At 41.2% G+C, this 27401-nt stretch overlaps 1 protein-coding gene across 5 annotated transcripts in view; it reads right to left on the bottom strand.

Annotated features, from left to right (window-relative positions):
- The window catches only part of CLYBL (citramalyl-CoA lyase), a 194883-nt gene that overhangs the window by 68588 nt on the left and 98894 nt on the right, over window positions 1–27401 (bottom strand). For all 5 annotated transcript variants that reach the window (XM_080376283.1, XM_080376284.1, XM_080376285.1 and 2 more), the window contains exon 2: window positions 16654–16843. In XM_080376283.1, coding sequence (XP_080232409.1) covers window positions 16654–16843 — 190 coding nt within the window. The remainder of the gene's footprint in view (window positions 1–16653; window positions 16844–27401) is intronic.

The following is a 27401-nucleotide window of genomic DNA, read 5'->3' as shown; positions in this document are numbered from 1 at the left end:
AACAAGGCAAACTGCACACTGGATTTCATTAGGAGGAGCATGGCCAGGAGACTAAGGAGGTTGTTATCCCCTTTTACTCAGCACTGGTGAAGCTGCACCTGGAGTACAATCTCCAGCTTTGGCCACCCACTTCAAGAGAGGTGCTGAAAAACTCTGAAGGGTGCTCAAGATATGAGAAAGCTTTTGACACTGCTGCACATAACAACCTCAAAGGAAACATGCTAATGTGGAAACCTACCTTCAAAAAGCAGCACCCAGTATTCAGCTGAGCACCTCTCCTGAAGGGTGAAGGGGCATAATTTCAGGATTTTCATTATAATTTAGGCAGTGCAAGAGAGATTAGATTTTCAGTATCTTCAGAGACCTGTAATTTGGAGGGAGATGCAAAGATGTTCTCAGACTGGACAGACAGTAAAAAGTGAAAAAGAGAACAATACCAGATATAAGACAGAGACACAGAGGCAGAAACAGCTGAAAATGAACTAAGAGTAGTAGGTTGAAGTGAATGAGTGCCACCAATGCACTGTTATTACAAAAAAGACAAAGCCAGTTCTGGAAATATCTTAACAGGAACATCATCTATAATAAAACAGCAAGTAATTGCACTGATTTATGTTGCATTTGTAAGAGCTCTGTTGAAATATCCAGTTTTGGGGACCAGAAATGAAAAAAGTTGGAGAGAGTCCCCCAACCTACAAGAAGATTAATAAGAGTTCAGGGATGTCCTGTTAGAAAAAGCTGAAGGATAGGCAGTCATTTTCACTATAAAGAGAAAATCTGTAGGAGCCATTAGTTACAATTCAATACACAGAATAATGTACAGGTAAGGGTTACATTTTCCTGCTTTTCTTTCTGTAAGTGGTCACAGACAACAAAATCCATCTCATTGGCTGAAAATAGCTTTAAGTTAAATTATTAGAAAATCCTGAATAGAAACTAAGGGGACCAGAGACACCTGTGGACATTTTCTACAACTGGTTACAGAAACATCCATCAGAGTGCTTTGGAAAGGCTTCATCCTGCTTCAGTCAGAGGACTGAACTAGATGATGACAGCTCTTCCAGCTGAGTGCTTGTCTTACACCAGAAAACCCTCAACAAACGATCCCAAACGAAGCTCCTAGTTTCCCCTGCCAGATACGTTTATCAGTAAGACAAACAAACAAAAAGACACAATTCCATAAATGCTCTGCTTCACTCAAGGAATCAGGCTTGATAGCTGTGGCAGACTTACTACACGTACCAACTCTACTAAGCACTTGTGGAGTTCTGGGTGTGAAAAAGCCAGCGGCTAACAAGTTGGGAGCTTCCTCTTTTCTTGAACAGTGAGAGTAAAAAAATGGCCTATAGGCAGCCCCGTGTGAAACCCCAGGCAAGGCTTCTTTGAGCTGAGAAGCTGCTGCTTTGTGCCGTGTCCCTCAGCAGGATCTTGTTTGTTTCACTAGCATTTCCCCACACCCTGTCCTCGGCTTACCAACTCGTGGACCACATTGGAAAAAAGCCTCCTTACTACCAGATTCAGCTGCAGTGTGCCATAACCAGCTCACAGAGGTCCCTCTGCCACTACCTGGTCTTCAGTGCTCAGAGGTATGCATAATATGCATTATTATTATAATTTTTGACCCTAGTCAGGATGACAAGAGGCTGCCTGCCAAGACTATATGGCCTGGAAAGGTAAGCCTTGTGGGTCTGCTCACCTGTAGCAGCACAGAGAAAGCTCAGAGCTTCCGTGGCAAAAGAAAGGGGAGGTCTCTGAGATCCCTTCAACACACTGGCTGTGCTTATGGCAAAGTATTGTCACTCCGCCTGCAGGAAATGTCACCCCTGGGAAGGCACGAGCCATGAAATGCTTTGCTATGTAGCACCACACCTCTGTGAAGAGGTGGACATAGGAACAGGTGATGTCTGCTGACTGGGGATCAGGATTGCTGTCACAGGCTAGGAGCCAGCTGCTCTTTCTGCTAGTTTATGTCAAGTCACACCAAGTGCTACTCAGAGGTTGTTCAGTGTGTGAATCCTCTCCAGCTACAAAATCAAACCTGTGTGTGCAGGGGTACTTGTAGGAGCCTCAGGCACTGAAACCTACAACCTACCACCACATTTCTGGGAATTTCTTTTTCGTCTCAGCACTCCATTGTACCCCACCAATGATAAGCAAATTTGACAACATGAAGGCAAATCCTGAGATCAGGTGCCCTGACTGGCAATGCTCAGGTGCTGCTGCTGCTGTTTTCCACATGCTGGCCCTGAATGAGTTTCTACAAAGCATCTACTCTAGAAAAACACATACGCAGATGCAAGAGTGCTGGGTGGCAAAGACATGCACCCCTCATCCCTCCCCCCGATTCAGTGAGCACTTTCACAGTCAACCAGCAGCTGGCCATAGCAGGCGCAGGGTCATCTCAAGGATGAAAGGTGCTCTGCTCAGTAACCACATCCCTCCCTCGCATCTCCATCTCTCTCTTCTAGAGACTGAAGGCAGATGATGAGTGTCCAGTCAGGTGATGTGGATGCAATTCCCTGGTCATACAATGCTTTCTTCCCACATAATCTTTCTTTAGTTCTCATTTGAGAGCTGCTTCACCTGCTGTGAAAATGAAAAATGAAGTGCTAAAGCTATTTACACGAGCTGAAGAGCTAGCCAAATGTTTTAAAAAACAATCCAAGCCTTTTGGGCCAAATCTGTATACTTCCAACTCAGACAGCAAAACTGGAAACAAACTCCAAAATCCTATATAATTGCTCATTACTTAAGGGGGAGGGAAAGATAGGTCCTTTATCTAAGGACCACGTGCTTCCGGGAGACATCAAATTCATGTCCATCCTGATGTGAGAAATCACAGGCACATTCTACTCCCATTTCTCCAAAGGTGCCAGCACCTCAGAGGGCTGTTGGGAATGGCTAAAGCATACCTGCATGCTTTCAAGCACCAGGTTTATGGACTGTTGCATACTCCTACATACAGAAAATAATTAAAAAAGCATTTGGGGGACAGATTTTTGAAAAAGAGCCACAACAGAGGGCAACTATTTCCAGTTCCCACTAGGGTTCATTATTGTTGATACAACATGCACATAACAGGGGATAAATCTTGGTCCTATTGATGCCAAATGGTGTGAGTTTTCCCACTGACATAATGGAGCCAAGGTTCTTCCTCATGGCACTAACCTCAGAGGAGCAGTTTGGCAACTTGGAAATTTCACACTATTTCCACAGCTTAGGTATTGTTATATGCTTTGCAAGGTAAAGTCTATGCTACCCAACCATGATTTAAGAGAGCCCTTAAGGCAGTCCCAGCCACACCTTTGGTAACAGATTTACCACAGCAGTGATGGCTATACACATGTGCTCTGGCAGAAAAGATGCTTGGTAAAAATGTAAGCCAGTAAGTAATAATGGTTAAAGCAGCAACCCACAAGGAGGGAAAATGCAGCATTTCAAAAGCACCAAACCGAGAATCAACCTATGAAGCCATGTATTAGGTTTGCAAAGCCACAGTTAAATCTCTGATAACAAAATCCCAGTCTGACAATGACTCAGATATAGTTCTGCTTTACTTGAACCAAGAAACTGGGAGGTTGGATGGCAAAGTTAGAACAAATAGTTTCAGTTTAGCTCTCACTAGTAATAAATGAAATTCTCCATTTGATAAGAAGAAAGAAATTTGTGAGACAAGAAGACAGCCAACAGATACTGTAACAGAAAAATCTGTACTGGGTCAACAACACTGAATATGATGCTGTGAAATCTGGAAGAAATTGTCTGGCATGTTTTTGTGACTTACAAGTTTACCAAGTGGATTCTTCTTAATCCTCCACATAACAAAATACTACTTTCATTATTTCAATACTGCAGCTGTGAATAAGGGCTCAGATACTAAACACAGAGCTTTTAAAATAATTTACAGGAGATGGATATTTTACAGTTTTAAGTAATAAAAGGTTTTCTCTGCAACTGTGACGGGGACAAAGAATTTTTAATTGAAATATGACACGGCATATACTCTTATAGCTACTTAGTCTATCAATGCCTAGAATGAAGTATTGCAAGACAAGCAAGTTCAGTGACCCACTCATCTCCTGTACCACTGCCTATAGCAGTTGTCCCATGTGTCCTTCAAGGTATGTAAGGAGAACTTCATCATGGACTTTGTGAAACAGCTTTATGGGCCTGTTCAATAAAGGGATGAGTGTTTCCTCTGCAGTGCTGCCAGTCCTTGGCTCCTATGGCATCTAGCTGGAATGCAAAGACCTCAGACCTTGGGACAGGAGAAGGCCTTTGTGGCTATCCCACGCTCATGTTGGGTAACTGTGAATTAGTCACAAGGCACATATAAATCAATGCATGGGCAAACATATGAATTTTCAGTTGTGGAGCCTTTTCCTGCCCAGTGTATTTCTTTTGTACAGGCAGAACATGGCCAGTCCCAGATTTCATCTCATGCATATTTCACTCCATTTTTCTTCCTGCAGTATTTGTGCCATTTATCTTGTCCTATATTCACTTTCCTTTTTTCCCCTACTTTTGGGAAAAGCATCTAATATCCCTGTAGCATTAGTTTTTCTTTGTTAATGTCAAAAAATGTTAATCTGTGAAGACTTGCTTCCTAGATAATGTTAATTCAGCTGCCAGTTTTATAATAGGATTATGCTTTCCAGGATTTAAAAATCCCACTTGTTAGCTACAAAACAGACTTCTACTAACAGCTATAAAATCTAATTTAATCCCTATTGGCATTAACTAAATAGCTGAGGTATAATTTCTGTCTAGCTACACTTAACACCCTGCTATTGCCATAAATATATAAAATTCCCTTTGAAGTTATAAAAGAAACTGTTCAGTAGGATAAACAGGGTCTCATGAGTCCAATCATATGCTATCTCTAAGGCATAACAAATGTTGTTTACATATTGTAAGGATTTTGTGGACAGTTTATTTAAATAGATTCACCCATGTTTGCATGTATTAATTTGCCCTTTTTCTCAAGAAAATGCATACTAAATGATGATCTATAATTATTCTCTTTAAAAATAATTGGTTAACGAGTGGAAGATTGGGTCTGTGTGGAATCAAAGTTTAAAATGAAACCAAATAATCTGACTAATCTGGAAGAAAATACTAATTTGTTCAACATATCCCCTTTTAACGCACAACTGTATTGTGAAACCTTAGAGGATGAAGTTATCTCAAGCCTGGCATAGAGGCAGATATTTTGAGGCAATCTAGTAAGAGATTATAACAAGTAAGGAGGAAAGAATGCACAAGCCATGGTCTATAATCATCCTAAAATGAACCGCCAGGATCTTTACAACCATATCCTCCCAAATGAGGAACACCACAAGGATTTAGGGTCCTCTGGAGCTCAGTGATCAGAAATTAAGAGAAATATTTATAATTCTTTTCCCCAAATCTTGAAACAACTGGCAAGTACATTGTTTTGGAGAGAGTAGTCCTAACACACCGCAGTGAAAGAGCTACTACAGTGATCCACAGTAGACAGTTTTATGTTATGCAACCATTCAGGAGTTGAAACAGCAATCTCAGAGCAACCAAGCTGCTTTAAAGATAGAAATTGTAAACAAACTCAGAAAACACTAAGATTTTACTTATCCTTTCAGAAAAGACACAAAGTGCTGATCAGACTCCACAGTAAGCTTATTACTTTCCTTATTGATAAATGCAAAGAGAGATCATAATCTCCCTTGTGATATTTGTAGCCAAAAGGAAAGATGAGTGACCTCAGCAGAACAGCTTACATTAACAGCCAAATCTGTAGTATGCTGGATTTGCAGATGGGTGCATTTGTCTTTGGAGACAGATATACAATATATTTGGTCAATGCATTTAGATGTGCTAACAACTACACATGGTCCATACACACATAAAAAACACTGCCAAAAGAGCAAATTCCAAATGTGCTAAATGTTTTGACTTCCCCAAGATGAAAAAAAAAAAAGTAATGTTTTTTGCTTCTTTGCAGAAGGATTCCTCGGTTGGAAGCCCAGACTCTGGGCATGTTAATGTGTAACCTGGGGACACGTTAAAAGCCCGCATGCCCCTGGAGCCTGTTGCATACTATGTAACCAGCAGAGCTATGCAGGTAGATGTGAGTAAACAAATGCATGTACTTCCTAATGCTTTGTCCTTGTTTATTATGGCTTTTACAATAGGTTCTAGAAAAATCGCAAGAGTTGCATATTATGTTTTCTTCTGGTACAAGTATGCAATGAATGCTCTGGATGCTCTCCAGTTTCAATAAGCCAGAGATGTGTTTTTATAGCTGTTTTGGGTATCAGACTGTTCCATGAAAGTGTATTTTTTGGTATATAAAGCACTGTTTAAGATAACAGTCTTTTTACAATTCAGAAAAGAAAGTAATTCACAGAATATGTAAACCTTTAGGCAGTCATGATCCATGTGTTTTGTCTTCTGTTGAACAGAGATAAATTACTCCACTCTAAGTTGAAGAGACATCATGGCATGGGCTTAGTTTGTTGTAGAAATAGAAGGCAGGTTTTAGATGGTTCTATACTTATTTTGGGAATGGTGTGTCCCACAACTAGCACGCACACATGCCTTCAATTCAATATATAGTGGTGTATAGGAGGAAGAAGCTCAAACTCCTGAAAGGCTTAATCCTGAATTACTCATTTACACACAAATGTCCTTAACTCATTGTGAAAAGTTATTTGAATAGGGACTGTAGAATCTGTGGCATCGTAAGTATTGTGGACTCCTACTAACTGGACATACAGCGGAAGGAAAATTGATGAGGCTTCCACATAGGTACTGGTGGTTTAGTTCCCACCACTGAGTGCTAGGATCCTTTCCTCTGGTCTCCAGAAGAATAACAGATGAAACCAAAGGTACAGAGGTTAAACATCATGCTTTCAGCTGACACCTGCCAAGGTTCCCAAGACTAGCAATGACCATGCTTATCCTTATCTGCAACTTCCATATACACAGCTATGCTGTTCCTCCATCTGACACCAGAAATTATTCTCTCGTACCCAGTATCCCCCCACACTTCCTTTTTTTGTTACTTAATAATATACTAAACCCCAGGTAAACAGGTAACATTTAAACAATTTGGTAAAATAAACCACAGATTTTGCCCATAATCTTCTGACTATCTGTAAGGTTCCCTCCACTCCTCACCATCCTGGGACAGGTCCAGCTTTGATGACATCACTGCACTGGGAAAACTGCCATTAATTTCTACCTTCCCTTACCTGCCCATCTTAAATCAGACCAAAGGTCCACTAGACCACTACCTTAACTGTGACTGTAGAGGTACCTTGTAGAAAAGTTTACCAAAGAGAGCAAGTGCTGTATTCTTTGTGTGTCCCACAACTTTCTGATCCATGTCCCTGTTAATGGGGTCTGTGGGTTTCCTCATGTTTGGCCTGTCTCTCTGTTTTCAAAATGTGGCCCTTGCAAAGTGGAAGAATAAGCAGGGTGGACTACTGGTTATAAGCACAATGGGTCTTAGGTTGAAGACTAGGTTTCAAGATTAATTGCAATAGAAACTTGGACATACAAACATATTCCTCTGCCTGCTCATGGCCAACCAAAAAGCAAAGGAGACCTGGAGGAAATGGTGCTGAGTGCTGACAACCCCTATGACTGCAATCTGGGAGTACCTTTAAGTTTTCCTCACCCACAGTACCACTGCAGCCTTCATTGACACCACCCGACACATGGCTCTGCACACAAACAAAAGTCTGTCCAAATTTAATCCAACAGATTGTTTCTAAGCTACATGTGTATACTGATTTTTTGGTATTGCCTTGACATTGTGTAGCACACTTAAAACTCAACAGCTCCCTTCAAACTAAGTTCTAGATGCTCAATGGCTGTGCAACCAACTCCTTCCTGCTATGAAAACAGATGAAATATTGAAAACTGGTCCCAAAATGTGTAGCAATTCATGACTTCTAGTCCTACAGTTAGCCTTCAGTACCCAGGTGTGCTGATGTGCCTGTGGACAGTAGACTACACAACAGAGTTGAAGTACTGTGAATTCCAAGTCCATACAAACATGAGCTGCATGTTTTAAAGTATTTTCCGAGGTCTATTAATGTATTCCTGCCTGAAACTCCTGTTAATACCGAACCAAGACATTTTCCCTAAGATTCTAGACACCATTCTGTTAGCAGTAAGTTATATCAGAACATGTGCAAGTCAAACTTAATTGGATACATCTGAATCAGTGGAAAAGAAGTAACTGGCAATTCAAAAGCTCTGTTCGAAGAGACACAGGCATTACTGAGCTCATTAAGAAGAAAATTGCTGAATATTGTGATCGTCCTTACGAATCCTCAAATCTTTATGTAAGGAAGATGATTGGCTTGTAGAGTAAAACAATAGGAACAAAAACTTTTATTGTTGCAGTTAGCACTCAGGAGTGGCAGTTCTTCCAGGACCATGGTGGGATTAATAAGGAAATGAAAACACTTTACAACTTTCATAAAAATGTATATTCATCAGAACTCTTCAAGGATCAAAAAGGCCTTGCAGAGTTTCACTGTACAGTTCAGCTTCCCTACAATAAACCAGAGAGACTTCTGGACTCCCCAATTCCTACAGAACAAATTTCCCATGCTACTGAGACTTTTAATAATGGCAAGCCACTGGGGAAAGCAGCGTTCCCATTTTAATTTTGTGCAACTTTTGAAGAGAAGTCACCCTACTATGCGCCTGTGTACATTTAATCATTCTCTACACACTTTATCAGCAAGCCTTCTCCCTGTAGGAGGAATACAATTAGGTACAGTACTAATTTATTATAAATAAAGCACAGACCTGGTAAAATAACCTAGTTATGAATGCTTCATGCAACTGTGCCTATGAAGTACTAGCTAACATTCTCACTATGAGCCTAGAGAAATACCTGTGGCATTGATAAATCCTAACCAACTCAGCTTTATTTAAAAAAAAATCATCACATAATACAGGAAAACTGTTGATTTTAATTGAAGTAGCTACAGATTCATGGAAACCAACTGCAGTTTTTCCCACTGATACTGTAAAAGCCTTCAATAAGATCAATAAGGAAATTCATTTCAATAAGGAAAGCAGAGGATTTTTTTTGTATACCATGCTGACCCATTTTATGTATTTATCTCCACCCGCAAATTTAGTTGAAGTGTTATTTTATATGCAAGAGCCTCTTCTCATCAGTGACAGGGAATAAAAAGGTCACAAGGCCTCAGATTAGGGGAAAAATGGTAGGCAAGGATGCTCTCTCACTGGCATGCTGTTTGTTCTGACCCCAGGATCAGATCACTAGAGAGATGGAAGAGGCATTCTCGTGGGGAGAAATCTCCATAAAATCAGCATGTATGCGGATGATCTGCTCTTAACTGTAATGAACCCAGAGTCATCTTTTACGTATGTGTTATTCATAATGGAACAGTTTGAAAAGTGGTCAGGCTTTAATCCTATTTTTAAAAACAGATGATTCAAAATAATTAATTAAATATTTTTTTTTCTTCTGTGACACAGCACAGTGATGATCTTTTAAGTGGCTACAATATATTAAGTAGGAACAAATTTATGCTATAACCCTAAGAGGCCATGCTGCAGATAAGCAACATAGGTCCTTCTGTACCTATCCTCTTAGCCCAACCAAACTTCCCCTCACTGCTGAGTGGAGCAGGGAGAACAGAAGAGGCTCAGGGGCTGCCATTTCCCTTCTTGAGGAAGGAATGTGAGGAAAGGACAGAGCTGAGGCTTCCCCTTCCTCACCTTCTCTTGCTCAAGTGCTGGAGGAGAGCACAACTTCATTCTAGAAGAGACAAAAGTGATACAATCACAGTTCATAGCAAAAAGAGCTTAGGAACTTAAACCCTAAACAGTCCTACATCATTTTACGGTGCAATCCCGAGTATCAGTAACTTCTTTTGAATGAATGAGATCTATGTAGTTCCAGAGGAACAACAAATAAATTTCCTATTTTCAAATGTCTCATGCCAGAGGACCGTGCAGATGTTACCCAGCCATATGTACACTCCAAGCGATTGCTTTTACACCTCTAATATACAAAAGATATGTACACTAAAGAGAGCTACAGAGTAAGGTGCCATATATCTCAATTATTCATAACCATCCTACTGATCTCAGTGAAGATAAAGCCACTAATAGCACTGGTTTGGAGGCATCAAAATGCTCTGAAACTCTTGTCAAGGGCTCAGAAAGAGACATAAACACTACACTAGCAGCTCCAACTGGTCTCTTGCTAGGCTGGCCCGGCAGCTAACACCTCCTGGATGCTCTGAAGAACAGCAGCACTGAAGACAGGATCCTGCTGGAAAAAATGCTGTTCTAGAAAACCCTCTTGTAAAGGTGGTAACCTTACAAGACCTGTGGGAACTAACTAGGAAATCTCAGCTCACTCTGCCCTTGGAAAATGAAAGCACTGGCATGGAAATCTTTCTTTCTTCAACAAGAGGAGGAAACTTTTCCACCCGATAGTAGGTTCACCTGGCATGGAATCACAGTGAGTAATGCAGCTCTACAGAGAAAGCTATACCAGGGAGTGCTGGCTTGGCGGAGAGCCCTCAAGATATCTTCAGACAGCTCAGCTCCTGCAGAGAGACCTCTCAACAGCATAAAATGCAATTCAGCTTACTGGCTTATATGACTTGGTCAAGCATGTTGATGCAGCCATCTTTTTTATCTTTTTCTTTTTTACAATTAAAATGAAAGAATATTCAGGCCTTCTCCTGTGAAGAGCTAAAAGAGATACAGGCTATTTTTGTACCATTTCACAAAACGTCTCTAGAGTGTGATGCATTTGCAACATATCAACACTGCAATCTGTATTATTTCTAGTTTTAGAGTTCTAAAATTTCTATTTGAACTGTTCACTTGAAGATACCACCAAGCGAGCCATTCTGAATAATTTCTTTAAAATGTGTAGCAACACCGGAGAAATGTTAAATGTACATCAGTGGGGAAGAGCCCCTATATTTGTGAACAGTAGTCCAGAGAAAGTAATTTCCCTTTAGCAGTATTCAGTTCTCCCCCCAGCCAAAAACTAAATTTCTGTCATAAAATTTCCCAATGCCTTACAGAGTCAGACACCTGGAGAGGCAGCTGACAGTCTGCACCATGTGACACCATGCATTTGAACCTTTAAAAACAGTGCGTGGAGCCCCAGCAAAGATTTGAGGTCACCATGGCTAGTAGGATATGTACAGCAAGACTAGAGCTAATTCTGTAAAAAAAGGCTGAAATTTTCAGCAGCACTAGGATATCTTCCTGGCATCTTCCCTATTCTGAATTTTTTAAGACCCCCTACAGCTCTGTCTAGTCCCAAAGGGGTTGCAAAAGCCTCACATGTCCTACTCACACGAGGATCAGCTCTCACCCTACCTGCAGTCTTAGTATTCAGCATACTGTAACGCTGCTTTTTAGCCACTTGTTCCCACTAGTTCCCCTCAGAAAATTTGTTGAGAAATTTTCTCTTTGTGAACTTTTTGCTGCAAAGTTTTTTTACTGATTTAGTCAAAATATCAAGTAGAAAAGCAGTTTGAAAAGAAGAAGTCAACAGATGATACCTGAAATCAGGGTCAGCACTGTAGCTCCTGAAGGTAAGAAATTCAGGCACCAAAATAGTATGTAAATTAGGGTATGGCTATGGGCTCTCTTCTTCAGATGCTCTCTGTGAGCCACTACAAAACATAATTGTGCAGGGAGGGCACAGGGGAGGGTATCTTCCAAAACTTCTTTGAGAGAAAATATTGCATAGAAAATAGTTAAAGGTTTTTAATTCATTACTGCAGCTTCAAAAGCAGCTACTGCAACCAGATGCAGTTTTGCAAATGTTATCAGGCTCAGTTATAGGAAGGTCGTCTTACTTGTTTCCCTCTAACCAAATGGAGCTACTGACATTCCAGATTCTTGATCTCTCCAAATCTAACTGAATCCTAACACAAACCCACAGCATCTTGTTAAAATAGACTTGTAAAGATGTGGTACAAATTTGCTGCTTGGACTTGCTGCAAGTGAAGGCCTCCTGTAGACAGGTAAGTTTGGCCCAAAGCACTGTGAACCTTCAATCAGGTCCTGATTTTCCCAAAATCCAACATTTCTGCAGCAGTTTCAAGAAAATCTGCAAGTAGCATTTTTAGTGATATACAACATGGCAATAAATAGTCAAAGTCATCGGTACTATTTGTTTTAAGAATAATGATTAAAGGACAGACTCAGTGTCACTGTGTTTCCCAGTGTTGGTTTTCTCTGTTTTAAGATGACCCATTTGCAATGGGCCACTGAGTATTGTGCTTTAGTGCGTGTTCTTGACATATCTTTCACACAAACTCTCCAAACACCTCATAAACATTAATAAATTAGGCTGCAAGAGCAATAATAATTTCAGCTTCACATTCACAGAACCTAAGACTCAAAGTCTTCCTGAGTATCTGTGGCAGATCTAAAAATGAAATTCAATCTTCCAATCACTTCAAATTATGCTTTGCTACTAGATTGTGCAGTCACACGGTCTAATTCAGGTTGGAAGGGACCTCAGGAGACCGTCTCGTCCACTTGCCTCCTCAAAGCGGGACTAACTACCGCTCTACACCAGGTTGATCAGGACCTCACCCAGCCAAGGCTCAAATACACCCACGGAGGGAGGATGCCCCACTGCTCTGGACAACCTCTTCCAGTCTTTGACCCCCAGCATGGAGAAGACTTTTTTCCCTTGTCTCCGGTCAGCGTTTCCCCTCAGGCAACTTGTGGCCATTGCTCTTGCTCTGTTGCTGAGCTCCTCTGAGAAGAGCCTGGTTCTGCCACCCACCAGCTCCCCTCAGGCAGCAAAGCCTTCAGCAAGGCCCTTCAGCTGCCTCTTCTCCAGGATGAACAAACCCAGCTCCTCAGCCTCTCCTCCTGCGCCGTGGCCACCTCGGCAGCCATTCCTGGGCTCCCCTTGGTTGGCCAGTCCTTCTTTTGTCCTGGGGTCCACAGCTGGGCACAGCTCCCCTGCCCCGGGAGAGCCCCACAAGCCAAGTGGAGGGGAGGGTCCCCTTCCCTGGACCTGCTGGCTGCCCCGCTGCCAGCACAGCCCTGGTGGTCGGTCACCTTTGCCGCAAGGGCCCACCGCTGGCCCCCGTTCAGCCTGTGGTACAACAGCTCCCAGGGCCTCTTCGGCAGAGGTGCCCCCGGGGAGTCACAGCCCCAGCCTGTGCTGGCGTGTGGGAGTACCCTAGCCCTGCACTCAGGCTTCCGTTTTGTTCTTGCCTGCCCCTTCCTCCAGACTGCAGAAACCCCTCTAAGGGGCAGTCCTGCTGTCCAGCCATGCCTCTGCAAGATGCCATCACCCGCAGACCTGCTGAGTGAGCATGCACTGCGTGCAATCGCCCAGGTTGCTGACTAAAATGTTACACAGTATCTGCAAAATGCCACCGTTGACCGAGCAGCAGTTAGGCTCTGATCTACTGAGCGTTATTGTTCGAGCTCTTCTGGCCAGGCAGGCTGCTTCTATGGTCCCTTGCTCCTCCAGCTGGCTACCAGGATGTCACGGGACACTATGTCAAAAGCCTTACTAATCACCTTACTAAGATAAAAGACATCTACTGCTCTCCCCTCATCCAAACTGCCAGTCATCGCAAAAGAGAAGGCCAATCAGGTCTGTCAGACACAATTTGCTCCTCATCAGTCCGTTCTGGTTAGGTCCTTTAGGTGCCTTGAAGTATCTTCCATGACAGTGAACACTGTCGCTTTCCTGGAGACTGGTGTGAAGTTGATGGGTGCGCAGCTCCTCGCTCTTACCCATTCTGATGATGGCTGTAATGATTGCCTCTCTCCAGGCATCAGGAGCCTCCCACAGCCACCATACCTTTCAATGACAACAGGCAGCGACTTCATGATGACACTAGTTAGCTCCCTCAGTAGCCTCCAGCGTGTCCTGTTTGCTTCCATGGATCAGCTTATTTAAATAGATCCTAACTCCACCCTCTATTGCATGTAACATCTCCCTCCCCTACATTTTGCCTCTAGACACAAGGAGATTGTGTGTGGGTACTCCAGCCCTGTGCTGGGAGTTTGTGTTTATTTTTGTTGGATTTTACGATGTTTCTGTCGAGTTTTTCCTCTGACTGCAAAGCCCCATCAGAAAAGTAGCCATGCCCTCCACCATATCAGCTGTACCCTAGTTTGGTTTCATCATGAACCTGGTGATAGTGCACTCCATCCCATCAGCCTGGTTGCTAGTGAAGGAGATAAACAGGACTGGCCCCAGCAGAGGTAGCTGCAGTACAGCACACAGCATAGACTACCCAATTCCGGCAAAATGGCTATCCACCCTATAGTCTATCCATCCAGTCCGTTTTTAATCAGGCTGATGACCAGGGTATTACAGGAGACCACAGCAAAAGCTTTCCAAAATCAAGGTAGGCAACATCTCTTCAGCTTTCATAGTCAAAGACAGTAATTCATTTGGAGAATGCCAGGTACAGCTTGCTTCTGATCAATCCATTCTGGCTGAGTCCTAAAATACCTTCCATGAGAACCAGCACCACCACTTTCCTGGAACCTGACTTGAGGTTGATGGGCCCAGAATTCTTCACTCTTACCCTTTCTGATGACGGCTGCAACATTTGCCTTTCTCCAGGCATCAGGAACCTCCCCCTGCCACCATGACCTTTCAGTGATGACAGACAGAAGCTCCAGGATGACACTAGTCAGCTCCCTCAGCGGTCTCCAGCACATCCTGTCTGGTCACATGGACCAGCTTATTTAAACAGACCCTAACTTCATCCTCCCCTACTGTGGCTGCTACCTCCCTCCCCCAAGTTTTGCTTCTAGGAGATGACCTAGTAGGCCTGAGAACTTTATGGAGCAGTGGGTCCACACTTTCCCTGATTGTCCTTCTAATTTTTTTTGCTGATGCACTCGTAGTAGTCATTCTTGTCCTGTTCCACCAGTTTTGATTCCAGCCAAGCCTCGACCTTCCTTGTTCTGCACCTACGTGTCTGGACCACACTTCTGTGTTGCTCTTTGGTAGCCTGTCCCCACTTCTACCTCCTGTCTGCTTCATTTTTGCATTTAAGCTCAGTCAGGGGCTCATCTGTCATCTCAAGTTCCTATTACAGATTTCTCCCCTAATTTCTTCGAAATGTTATACCCAGTAGCATAATTCCCCTTCACCTGAACAAAGCTAGAGTTTACCACCCTTTAGAAATCACTACTATCGACTTTGTCACCTTGATCATAAAATTTTGTTTTGCTGACATCCTCTATTACAAATAATTAAGATGCACCTAAAAATACTATAGTTTAATACACAATTGTGTCTTGTATCATCTTACAGCAGCAGCCTCCCAAATATGACCTAAACAATACTAATCAGCTGGGACAGCAGATATAATCTTAGTCTTCCACACAGAATTTTAGCAACTGGAAAATGTTTTCCAACTGTCTTCAGCAGTACACATGAACATTTAGCAATGCTATTTTCACTTTTCAGAACTAAAATAGATATATGCAAATTCTGTGAACTTTTTTCTTTCCAACATACCTGTAAAGAACTGAAGGTTAAAGAGAGCACTATCCAAGAGAGTCCTTCTGGAAAGCATTAAGTCCCAAGAAACAGAAAAGAATAAAATCCACATTTTTGAGATAATACAGGAAAATTTTCAAGCCTATTTTCATAACTTCCTGGACAACGCATTCATATTCAAACCCTAAACACTGTTTGCTGTAATTTCAAGTACTGTAAGGTAGATAGGAAAACTGACAAATATGAAAATGATGTGACAGCAAACTTACATTCCTATTAAGAAATAGCTTTCACTAGGAAACATGTACGTTAGTTTACATTGTTTAAGATGCTGGACTTGGCAGTGTTAGGTTTACAGTTAGACTCAATGATCTTAAAGGTCTTTTCCAACCTAAACAATACTGTGATTCTAAGATGTGAAATATTTTTAAATGGTTATTTTCATATATTTAAAAAATCTGCTTGCAAACAAAATGGAATGCATGCTAGATGGTTCTCTCTCACAATTCAATGTCAATGAAAACCTGGCACTGGTACTTGACACATCTATATCTGTCTCCCACTCTGCTTTCCATCCCTGCTTTCTTGCAGCTCCTTCAATCTAAACTGCCCTCCAAATCCTGGTACATTCAGGTTCTAAGTTCTCCTTCCTTCAGAAGCACTCCTAACAGCATTTCTTCCAAAAAGCTCAGGAAGTAAATCTTTCTAAACACCCCAAGGCTCAAACCCAAACCCACGTTGTTTTTGCTCACAATCTGAAGATGCTTTCGTTTCAACAACAAACCCCCCATGTGGTGATTCCGAACTAACTCTTCCTTTCCTGCTTCTGTTCTCACAGACCATTTCATCCTCCTCCCTAAGAAATATGCAGCAATAATAACAGCATCTCCCACTCTTCTGTGCTGAGAGTTTACGCCCAGCTCTGTGTTCCTTCAGAACTCCCTCCCCACTTACTCACATGGCATCTCTTTGAGTTCTGGGTAAGCAGATTTTCCCAACACCTTCACAAAGCCTATCACTGTTACATTACTTTGTATATCTTAAGATTTATCTTGGTCTCTCTGGTTGTTACTTCCCCAAGGCAAAGGCAATGTTTTTCCACAAGGTCTCTCTAGTGCTGATCATATCACAAGATAAATTTTAATTACCTTTCTGTTCAGAGCCACACCATCTTCACAGTCCAGCACCGCACAATCTACATTTAGTGATGGGATTTTTCGTATCTTCTTTTCATCATCCGCAGGTACATACAGCACAGCTCGCCTGGGCACGTACTTGTGAGATGATGCAAAGCGATAACTAAGCTTAGGAACACCAGCTGGCAGAAGAGAATCCACCCTGTAAAGTATATTGTTAAAATTAGACTCTTGGCTACAATGCTGTAAAGAATACTTGACTATATTTTAAAAGAGAAACGTTCCTACTTAGACAGTGCTGGTTTTGGGGTTTTTTTTGGTTTGTTTCCTTAGGAAGAGTTAAGGTAGGGAGATATAGGTATTACAGTTAATTACAGCATAAAACTTCAAAACTACTATGTTCAACAGAAGTTGCAAACTTAAACACTCAGAACTGAAGAACTGCCAGTGCTAAGGTTGTCTGTGCAGTCTTAATTAAGCTGCCTGTTCTGTGCACTACGGCAAGTATTAAATACAGAAGGGTGGTGCTTGGTTTTCCGCCTGTCATACGACTCCTCCATTGGATGAAGGCTGTGCTGAAAACAGATCAGGACCACTTTAGGGAGGAGGCTGGTATCTGCCGTGTTTGCTCCAGGAGCTGGACAGCATGCTGTGAGTGAAGCAGGGGTGTTGATTAAAACAAACATGGGTTTGTGAAGTTGATTTTGCAACCTTGGTGTTGTATCAACAAACATATTTGCATGCAAATTTTAAATAAGCAAAATGGATGGAGGGGGAAATGAGGAAAACAGGAATGAAAATATCCCCCATGTAATGTGGAACCTCACTAATCCCAACATGTTCTCTCAGAAGCCTTCAGACCTTGAGATCCACAGCATTGACAAGGCTCATAAGCCCACCAGCATCAGCAGCAGGTTGTTGGCTGCAGTGCCTTTCAAAATTTATAAATGCTTTATACACCACACTTCGGTGCGGGTGTGAGCCTGTGGTGCCACATGGCTTGAGTGGGTGGCATCCTGTATGGCCCATAGGCGTCAGGCTTGTGGCAGTATTCCCAGGGAGGGACCAGTCAACCCACCCCAGGCACAAGGCGGGTTGGTGCACTTGGAGGCAGTGGGGCTGCTGGGGGAGGCTGCCCTTGAGTACAGTAGGGAGCTTGCTTTGTACCATAATTACAAGCATAGAGAAATAAATTGCAGAGGGTGCCACTGTGTTTCATGGCCTTCCAAAAAAACTGCCTTGGCTGCTCCTGTTCCTCCCCATTTCACGCTGTACTCCCCAGGCCTATTCTGCTACATCAAAAATGAGGACAAAATAATACAATTTGCCTTCATACTCAGAGCACAAGTCACTTATGCCACAAAATAATCCTACCATATAACACCATTATGCATTATCATGTATATTATTCAGCACTTTGAATAATGCAAAGCTTTTCTAGCACCATGCTGAACATGTCATTATCGCATCATGCCAGGGACCCATGCATTTTCCTATGCCCCTCTTAATAATGCTTCCCAAGTTGCTACACTTGGATGACGCATGGCTACATGCGGATGTGGGTTTTCTTCAAAGTGAATGTGACTAACCCTCTCAAATGTTTGGAAATTAGTTCAGTCAATCTAAATCAGGGCCAACGTGTCACGTTGCTGACAGACCACTACCATACTTGCCTTTCTAAGCTAACCCTGTTGAAGAACCGTCTCTTCCCCTGCAGTGTGCACCCTTAAAGCTGAATATAAGTCTTGGGTTAAAAATAGGAAGAAAACTTTTATTACATTTTATCTCAGTAAATTAAATGAAAAAGGACAATTCTTCCACCATCTCCTCTGCTGCACCTCTGCATGTCCTGGGTGGAGCCACTTTAGGAGCCCACAAAAATCCACTGCCAGACTCTTCTTTGTAATATGCCTGGTAATGCTTAATTCGGCCTAAGAAATGGGGCAGCTTTGCTGTTAAATAGAGATGACACATTTTATTACAAGCGCCAGTGCTACCCTTGTTAATAAATCTTCTTAATCTTTAACAGCAAGAACTTCAATACTTAGGTGGTGGAGGTCCTAACAACATTTGGAGACATGCAACTGAAATCCACTGAGTCTCTCCTAAGTACCCTCTTTGCCCCTCTCCCACAAACCACTTCACGTCCCCTGCTTCATGTTGAAGTGGGGATGGTTACACAACTTGTGGCAACTCAAGTGGCTGCTAGTTAAATCTACTTAATCCCATTTTCTTGCAGTAGTACACTTTGGGAGAGCAAGGAGGAGGTGGAAGTGGAAGAGTGGTTTATCTCAAAGAGGAGGTTCTTTTTTCTGTGTGACACAGGGGTCAGTAAAGAAGTTCGAAATCCTTCACTAAACTTATAGGAGGGGACAAAAGTGATTAGTTTCTATTCTGTTTCTCTGATGGCTTCAACCCTGTAGTTCCCAAAGGCACAAAGGAGTCAAAGAGCTCAGCCCATTAATAGTTAACTCCAGCCTAGAGCCAAGCAGCCCCTGAAGCATCCTTAATGACTGACTGCTTCTCACCACCCCTCCAACCCACCAGAAACCTGATAAACATGGTTAACACTATAATCTCAGAGCATGCTGAGATGAGGTGTATCTCCTGCCACACGTTTCCCAGGATTTCTTCTGGGCTGTCATCAAACCAAGAGCTGTTTGACCAGGTGGTTTCCCGCTCATTGCCTGCAAGCCCCATGAAGGCAGCTCTGCTTTGCATGCCACGCAAAATGGCGTGTAGCATCGTGCAGGTAAAACCTTCATTACCTGCAGACCAGATTTAGTCAGGTGTCACCACTGAGGTCTATGAACTTTTGTTTAGATGGGGGTGTAGTATGGCTTCCCCAGCAGACCTCCTGACTCCAAAGAAGTGGTAGATTTAATCCATTAAAATACCATCACCTAAAAGGCTTAATGTTAGAAATACTATGGCCTGTGAGCACTGGTATCTCTTCTTCAGGACTCAACTTTGTAGCCACAAGGGCCCAAAACACAGGCTACTCAGGACACAGATTATTATAAAAATATACTGTCAATGTGTCAAATTAGTAGTTTTATGTAACATTTTAGCAAGTTGAAGCAATATTTTTTTCAAGAGGCATGGCCAGAAAAAAGAATGTACAGGAGGAACTGGTGTCAGTGGACCAACCTAGCATCCTTCTCCTTTCAAAACAAAGAGCTCTAGAAACGTACACGTAAAATAAAGTTTTCAACAAGTATGCCTAGGTGTTACTGCCGTAAATGTTTTCATTATTTTGACATGTATTCTTAAAAAATCATCTACTGTTCTCACTCTGCATTTTCCTCACATAGTCATATTTTATGTTCCACAATAAAATGAAATATAGAGGAAGAAGTGGATTTATTAAGAAATCCATTTGCCTACAGACCTTTTTAAAACAGTGGCAAGGCCCAGTGTGCTATGCATATGAGCAGTTAGCTACTCTGGTAGGAAACACTATCCTGATTATCTTGACTTCTGTTATTTTGTTACTTTTTTAGGACAAAAAAACCCACACAGCACTGCAATCTTAATTATATTGTTAACCCCATGCCATAAAGAGGAAGAAAATCTTACATATGTTTCCTGACTGCAAGTATTTTAATGATTCAAACTAAGCTTGACTATGCTTTAAACTAAACACATGGACATAAGCCAAGCGAATTTGCTAAGACAATGTTTCTTCCTTTAAGCACTGTAAGTTAAAACAAGGACTAGGCTATTGGGTAATGCTCATTAAATTGTTTTACAGCAGCCTATTTTCATTCATAGCATCTAGCAGCACGCTGAATGCTCTTGGGTCTTGGAAATGAAACTAAATTTTTTCAGCAAACAACATTCTACTGAAGTCTTCATCAAATATGTAAAAGTAGCTGGAAAGTTAAAGTTACTCGTGATCCTCTGAGAACCATCTCACCCAAGAGCAAATAGTTCATCCTCAGGAAGGAGAAAAGAAAATCTTTTTGATGACTAAAAGACATTGCACTTTGCAATGGCAGCTACACAGTGTGACGGCAACCAGTAAAATTACCCCAAATTATACACATTTCCCTGCTTTAAACTGCATTTTCACATTCCAGCGTTGCTTATACTCACACGTATACTTAATGGTACACACCTGTGTGGTCTCATTGGAGCCAACAACATACAGCTCACAAAGTAAAGTACTCCCACAAGTGATTTTTGGGATCAGCACTTTAACTCACACCTCTGTTCCCTGTTTATCTGCTAGATCAAATCATGCCTGGAAGAGACACTACACCATGATCTGCCTAACGCATGGAAAAATACCCATTGCTCAACAGGCCAAATCTCTCCTACAATCTCTGGCACAGTGCTGGCAAAGTGTTTCTGAAGAGCATTTTTAGGCATTCAACTAGAAACTGTTAAGAAGGCTGGATAATTTCCACAGTGTGAGTTTCTGACCTGTATGCACATAACTGCATACCAACCACAATCCTGGATATCTGTGGTGCTGTGGCAGGACAGAACCGACCCAAGACCCCACTGAACACAACCCAGATGATGCAGCAAAATGTCCTACAAATTATTTCTCCAATATGTGCACACACACTCCCCCCTGAGTAACTGTAATGGTTTTCTTATGTCGAATTTACTACAGAGTAGCTCACAACCTCACACAAATAACCTGCCAAAGACAAAGGAAACTTCTACAAAATTACAAAGCCCCATAATTTGCATAGTAATTCTTTCTAATTAAGAAAAGAAGGTATAAGTTGTTTGTTATAAACAGCAGCAGGCCCTGTGCAAATATGAAGGGCTCGCAGCCGAGCTGAGTATTTGTCGAATCAAAGCAACTAGCCGGAGAGTTTTATTGGTACAGCTGCGGCGCATGCATTTTATCACACATGCTAATAATCCTGGTTATGGCACTAACATTTTAATCATTTGTTCTCTGGGCTTGTTTCTCAAACAATTAGCACTAATGAATGGCCAAAATACTTCGGATCATATATGTCTAATTGCAGTCAAGAGCGGTTATTGTCCGCATGTACATTTCAATTCACCTCTGGGGATAATGTTTGTTAATTGTATTTCTTTATATAGCAAGTGAAAAAAGGCTGTTCACTCAAAAAGGGACTAAGTGTTCTCTTCTTTCCCTTTGTTCCCACAAGAAGCTAAAGTCACTTCAAGAGGCACTTAATCCCATCATCCATGGTTACAATTGCCTTACAGCATCAATCAAAAAGAATCTGAAGTAAAATGATGCAGCTATATTGTGTAATTAAAAGCAATTCAGGTAGTTATTACTTGGGGCATTTTCCAGGTCCAAATACTTAAAACGGCACTGCAGGGATGCTAAATACTGTAGTGTTTTAAATTTGGTCATCTACAATATCTCACAGAGAAAGGGGAGGAATATGCAAAAAAAAAAAAGAAAAAAAAATCTCCTAGTGTGTATTGTAAAAAGAAAGAAAAGAGGAGGAACAGCTAACGTTTGAAGTGACAAAATCTACAAGTCTCCATATAAAAGGGAAATAAAAATATCAAGAAGGGAGAAAAGGGGAGGAAAAAGAAAAGGACGGCAGTTTTCAAGGAAAAGAAATTCCTCGCAATTGTTAAAAAGTTAACATGTGAAAAAATGTTAACGTTTCCTCGCATGGTAAACAAAAGCTCATGTCACAAGCTTTACCATCTGAATACAGGGTCCCCGAAATCTTAGTGCTTTCCTAGTGGAAATAAATCCAAGGTAAACTGAGCGATCTTTCTTGGGGTGGGGGGGGTGGGGTGGGGGGGGTTGGGGGGGCGGTATAAGAAAAAAACTTAGGTTAAAAGAGAAGAGCTATATTTACTTTTGAATAAAGTCAGAACTTCGGGAAGGTACTTTACCTAACAACTGCCACTAACCCTGATCCAATTATGCTAAAATTAAAACTGGGGGATTATCAACATATGAAACCCTCAGCTTTACATTTTGATTTGTTCCTTTGTTCTAGACCCACTACGGTCATTTCCCTGACCTTCCAAAAACTAATTAAGAAACCCCCAAACCTGAACTCTTGCCAGGGCAGGCAGAAGCCACCAGCTCTCGTAGGTTTGAGATCTCTTGACAAGCAACTTTCCTCCCCAGTCAAAGCGCTTTGGAAGAGGCTTTGTCTAATTTTAAACTTCCCTCCATCAGCCTGATACGATCTCGCACAGATGTAACATGGATATTAATTCCCCTGAAGCTGATAGGAGATATACAGGTATAAAAATGGCCCCTGTCTCTCAAGTCTGAAGGAGGTGAAAGAATAAACTCTAACACTTTCACAGCATCCTCAGGGAGACAGGCAGTCTGCACCCAGCCGCGGGGACTGCGAGCGGTGGGCTGAAGAAGTGCTCACAAAAACTCAGCGAATTAAGAAATTTAACCCCCGTAACAACCAGCTTTGGATATCAAAAGGGACAGATTGGAGGGGGTTGCTCCTGAGCGCGGTTGCCTGCTGGAAAAACTGTAGCGGGGAGAAATGAAAAGGGGGCTTCCAAGTGACCTTTTGCAAGCGCTTTTCTCCAACTGATCAGGACACATCACGTTACAGCCAAAAAACAGAGAGGCGAACCGAATGGGGAAGGGGAGCCCCAGCGATAAAAAAAATCACAAGGCAGAGGAGTGTGAGTGGAAGAAAGCAGTTCAGGTTTAAATGGAAACTCAGTACCAAATCCAGAGTTGCTGGCAACTAATTCTAGGAAAAATATGTGTCTTTGGCTGCTATTTATAATTTTTTCCTCTCCAGTAAATTGATATGGAAGTCATATAACTGCACACCAGAGAAAAGATCAAATAAAAACCAAGCACTTACTGACAAAGGCTTAAAATCACGGACCCCTAAGCCATAAAATGATAAAAGGCTATCATAGGTTAAATAGTTAACCAAACTTTCTCCTCCCACCAGCACTAAATGTTAAAAAAAAAAAAAAAAAAAAGACCTTTTATTTACCCCACCATGTTCTTTCAACTACATTTGACCCTGTTGTTTTGGTTCACTCCAAGCTCCATCATGCCTTGAATTGCTTTTGACTGAAGATCAGTTGTTTTTTTTTTTTTTCTTCTCAGTTCAAAATGGCCAAATTAGACAGCAAGGATAAAAATAAAAGGACCAGTTTGTTGTGGGGTATTTTTTCTTATATTACTAAAGTCTCCTGCTTTCATGGCAGCAAAACCAGTCTGTTTGTGAGGAAGAGGAGAGTGCTACTGTTCTTTGACTTAATAAAGGAATTTTAAAAGAAATTTAAATAATGGCTTAGGGTGACAAGGGCTGACGCTTCCTACTAATGGCAACAGGCTGCTTCTCTCGGGCAGGGCAGCCTGTGTGTGTGTGTTTGCTATCATCCAAGGTTAATTGGTGTCCTGTCTTGGGGAGCTTTAACATATGTGACGTACAGTCAAGGGTTTGCTCCCTTCCTTGCGGTGTGGATAACTCTGAATAACTTGTCATGCTCACAAAATATTCCCGAGCTGAGCTGTGCCTCACTTTGCTTTTACTCTTAGCAAAGTTTCTGGCTCCTTGGGATGCTTTCTGCTACTTAATCAAACCACATCACTGCAAGGCAATGGAAAAGCACTCTGTGACAATTCACTTTGCCACACTAATCAAGGGAAGGTGTAGTTAAGATAACAATTTACTTCCCTGTTTTCCTAAATATAAAGATATATAAATAAACAAAAACACTAAATATAAACAGTTTTGAAGTTCTAATTTCTACTAGTAAACTGTAAGCACTTTAATGTATTTAACTAATGTTGTTTCTACGTTGCATTTTTTGAATCTACAACACTGTAAAGAGATTTTGTAAAATTTTGTTTAGCTATATACAGTTTCCTAACAGAAACTCTTCCATTATGTATTTTTCACAGAATTGCAACTAGCAACTGCAACAGAAAATTACAACGCATTTTAAATAGCAAAAATATACCACAATAAAGATAAAGATTCAATACCATATCGAGAGGTTATATAGGACTACACATAAAATTAGCCTTTTCTAAGATGTGCATTGAGGAGTAAGAAGAGATTACTTGGATGTATGACATCAATGTATGATTTGTTTTAGTTTATCACTGTTGTGTACAAACCAGTACGTACCAAGTGTGCTCAGGGCTGTGCAACACAAAGGAAAAAGCATGGCCTCTGGGGTCAAGCATCTTCCAGTTCAGGAGGATCAGGCACATATCAACAACAAAACCCCTCCTGGAGCATCCCATGCCAAACTCTCTCTTAGGAAGTGAACATATAAAACTCACAAATCTGTAATGGTTGCACTTTTCTAAAGTCAGACCCATGTTGGTGGCCTCTGCAGAAAAGTTAAACTTTGAGGAGATTCTCTGTCACCGCAAAACCACTCTTGCCTCTTCCAGTTCTCCCCTCTGGCTCACTGTCGGGTACCTCCCTTCCTACTAATTCTGCCTGAACATTTTCACACACACCGACTCTGCACCCACCCATGTCTCTATGTACACAATACACAAAAATTGATAAGAATGTTTGGACAGAATTTCTTTTCTCACTGAACATGCTTTTCCCCTCTTTTCTTCCCCGCTCCCCTCTATTCTTTCCATCCTGGTGCCCACACCAGGATACAGGGAGCATCCCCACTGCTGAGCTCTTGCAGCTCCTGCCACTGATCCAGCTGTGTGCATGTTGGCTAAATGCTGCAAGGTCAAGATCGAGACCAGGATTCAAAAATTCAGTGTTAATTACTGTGATTACAGTCTGAGTCCCAGACAGCCAAAGCCTTCCCAGCAGTTTAGGAGCGGACTGCTAACGAGTTATATGTAAAACAAGAAACAGGCACTTGATAAAGTTAGAATCAATAAAGTGCCATTCCTGCCTGTTAAATGACCTTGCTGTAACACAGAGCCACTATGCTCACCAGAGCCTATGCAGGTTAGATATCCATATTTGCACAGCATGAGAGAAAAGGAAAACAGTACAGTCCTTAAAATCAGTTCTGATTTACATGCGAGTTAAAATAAAATTACACTAAAGATGTGCCTGAGAGTATTTAGCAGAAGGAAATGAATCAAGTGTCAATATATTTGTGCTGCAGAAATAAGAAATTTGTCACCCACTTTGGGTCTTTCAGAATTTCTGATTTTTTAATGACAAATTGTCATCTTTGTAATTTTGGTTGTGGTGGGGATATTTTACAAACTGAGGTTCCTTTCATACTTCTGAGGATTTTTCACTAAATAGGCCATATTTTATCTTGATTTGAAATTTATGGCAGTCTATACTTAGCCAAAATACAAACAGCTCAATGATTCCTGTACTTAGAAATGTATGTAAATTATGCTCCTAAATAAAGCACAGACATTTTTACTACTTAGGAAAAACAAAACAATATTGCAGTCTTCTCTGCACTTTGAGATTGCTCCTGTAAACCCACTCAAGCATGTGCTTAGCCCAGAGAAATCAAAAGGACTAGTCAAACACTTAAAATTAACCATGTGCTTAAGTGCCTGCAGGACTGGGGATTAATTTTGGATTATGAAACTGTTCCATTTCCATGTGTTCTTAGGCTATACGTCGGCCAACCTGTTATTTTCAGGTTTTGGCACAGAGACTTGTGCAAAATTGAGACTTAGATGCATGCAGATGCAATCCAGCTGGTGAATATCTTTTAAACAATATAAAGATGCTCGATCCCAGCTGGGGAAAAAAATTTCCACTCTGCATGATGTTTTCAGAGTAAGATTAAAAGTAAGATTATGATTTTTGTTTAGTCAAGCATTATTTTGTAGAAGAATTACTACGTAGAAGAATTATATAGAAGAATTGTTTCGTATTAAACTGAACTTACTCAGAATGGTTTCTGTGCCAAATAACTGAGCAGTTAAGAACAATTTAGCAAGCAATTAGTAAATATGAAACTGCTGAAGAAGAGAACTATAAAACTAAAATGCACCACAATTATATCAAAAAAGTAAAATGTTGTAATTACATCAAGGCTGATGCAGTATGACAGAAAAAAGAACGAATGGACAATGCTGTTAGTTCAACAGCAACTATAGGTACACTAATTGAAAACCAACTGCTCTCTGCTTTTGAATATAAGCCTGGTGGAAATTTTAAAATATTTCCTAAATGGACGATAAAGAAGAACGCTTGCAAATCCTGCAGTGCTCCAGGCAACACTTAACTTTAGAAATGTCTACAGGCAGAAATACTACCCTGCAGTATGGCTCAGGATGGCACAAACAAGCATCTGTGTTTATTTTTTAACTAGTCAGATTTATAAGAGCAATGAAATCCCTACATAAGCATTTTATATTGACCTGATATGGACTTACTGTTTTAACCAGCTTTTTAACTAACTCCACAAGTTAATAAAGGCAACTACATGAATCCTTACTGCCTATACATTAAGATAAGAAAAACATTCGTTAAGCAATATCCAGATTGTTTTAATTACAGTAATATCACTCTTATTTGTAGTATAATGTTCGTTAAGTACAGTATAACATTTTCTTAAAATGCCCCAGAGGCAGTTAAACTCTTGATTAGCTATAAAAAAAGAAATCTCCCTTAACTTCAATCACAGGAGTTAATGCCTACTGCAATGAAATTCCAGTACTTTTAATCATACAGAAATGTCATATGTAAATCTTATTAACCATGAAAACATTACATAAGATCAAATGAATTTTCTATGCCGCTATCACTACTCAATGTTAGCAAAACGTAGGAATCTTTCTCAGACAGTTGTGGTAGTAACAATAAGCCCAGCCCTATTTTCTTTGAGAATGAAATCAG

The sequence above is a fragment of the Falco punctatus genome, assembly GCF_963210335.1.
Source record: "Falco punctatus genome assembly, chromosome: 2".
NCBI classification, from domain to species: Eukaryota; Metazoa; Chordata; class Aves; order Falconiformes; family Falconidae; genus Falco; species Falco punctatus.
This window is presented reverse-complemented; position numbering and strand designations above follow the sequence as displayed.